At 45.3% G+C, this 1763-nt stretch overlaps 1 protein-coding gene across 1 annotated transcript; it reads right to left on the minus strand.

The window, feature by feature from the left end:
• Positions 1-1239: 1239 nt before the first annotated feature.
• Positions 1240-1527, minus strand: K441DRAFT_562084 (uncharacterized protein; the record flags this gene model as incomplete). Its single annotated transcript, XM_067643552.1, has 1 exon — positions 1240-1527. A coding segment is annotated over one exon (288 nt), but the record flags the coding sequence as incomplete, so codon positions are not given.
• Positions 1528-1763: the final 236 nt, after the last annotated feature.

The raw sequence follows: 1763 nt of genomic DNA on the forward strand, positions 1-1763 counted from the left end.
AAGCCGATTTTGGACCATCTTTCGTGCCGTGTGTGAATAGATAGCTCCCATTGATGACTTTAAGATCGTACGAGACCGTTGCTGGTGAGATCGGCGTGATTGCGTAATTGAAGTCATGGTTCTTAGCTTACTAACTGCTTAATCGCCAGCAATAGACATGCTATATGCGCCAAACAGCGTACGCTTAACGTTCTTACTTAGCTCCTCATTCTCAAGGCAATGATCGATATTACGCTTGAGCGTACGGATAGTTAATGGAGTTCTCAGCTCTTGTGGGGGTGGTGTATTGCCAGCATTATCATCAGCCTCGTTGTCAGCCTCGCTGTCGCTTTTATTTGCATAATCGGCATTAAACTCAGCAACGTCTCGCTGGATATTCTCTCGGATACGCTCTGCATTTGGTGGTACTAAGCCTGTATCTCGCCAGCCTTTCTGTATCGTACGAGGCTTGAAAGTGTGAGCTCGAATCGATCCGATTGCAGCCAGAAACTCAACCTTGTTGAATGACGTACAGCCTGTACGAGTAGCATAATCGACAGCCTGAGCATGCCAATGCTTATACGGCTGAAAGCAGCCAACATCAAGTGGTTGAAGAAAGTGTGAGGTATGTGGTGGAAGCCGATATGCGATAACCTTATTGTCTTCTAAGACCTCTAGAAACTCTTGCGTATAATGAGAATCAAAGCCATCAAACAGAAGCAATCGATAGATTCCTTTAAGAAGCTTTTGACTCTCTCGTACGAAGTGCTTTGCCCACTCAAGACTGAGCTCATCATTGGTGTAACTACTACTGCTGCGTGCAACCAGATATTGATCAGGCAGATCAGTGAAGTAGCGCTCAAGCAATGCGGCACCTTCAATGATAACCATAGGTGAAATCGCGCTACCCTCTGCATTGACACACTCAGTCATTGTCAGCGTCGTACGGTCATCTGGTGTAGGTAGATAGACGCGTCGACGAGGTTCAAATGTAACCACCCATTGATCTTTGCCAATCCCAATGCGGAAGCCTGTTTCATCAAAGTTCCAAGTATCCGTAGTTGTGATTCCATGTAGCTTAATAATCTTAATTAAGCCATTAAACCACCCAAAGATAGCCTCTTTATCGTGTGCAATTGCGCGATTAAGATTAAGGGATCGCTGACGGCGAAGATGAAGCTCGGGGTTGCGTTTAAGCCATCGCTTTGCCCATTGTGGATTGGCTGAAGGTGGAGGTCCTGGACCGTCATGGCTGCGCTGAAGAAGGTAATTTGCACACGCTACAATCATTGGTAGCCGTACGCAAATTCCAAGCTCATTAAGACGAGCTATATAATCGTAAAGAGCGCTATCTTGAGCCTCTGAGAGCTTATATGTGCCAGAAGGACGTTGAGAACGTGTTGTACGACCTTTTGAGCGAGCAAGAAGCCGCTGATAAGGAAGATTTTTCTCACGCGCCAGCTGCTTATAATTAGGCTTTTTAACGTCTCTTATAGACTCCAGAGCCTGATCAATCTGATTATCTATCTGGATCTGCAATTCTGACATTGTTGTTGTTGTATGACGCGATAATAATCAGATGGTTGATCAAAAATATCGTATTGATGGTAATATCGTATTGAGTGCAGGCACTCGCCTGCGGCGAGTGTGGACGAGTCCACTTTGGCTGAATAAGCCAAAGCCTTGGCACGGATACATGGTTCGGAAATTTATTAGTCCCTTGCGCCGATTTATATGTGATTCTCATACAAACTCACGCGCCATACTATTTTTTCAGCTACCAA

The sequence above is a fragment of the Cenococcum geophilum genome (genome assembly GCF_001692895.1).
Source record: "Cenococcum geophilum 1.58 unplaced genomic scaffold K441scaffold_23, whole genome shotgun sequence".
Classification (NCBI taxonomy): Eukaryota; Fungi; Ascomycota; class Dothideomycetes; order Gloniales; family Gloniaceae; genus Cenococcum; species Cenococcum geophilum.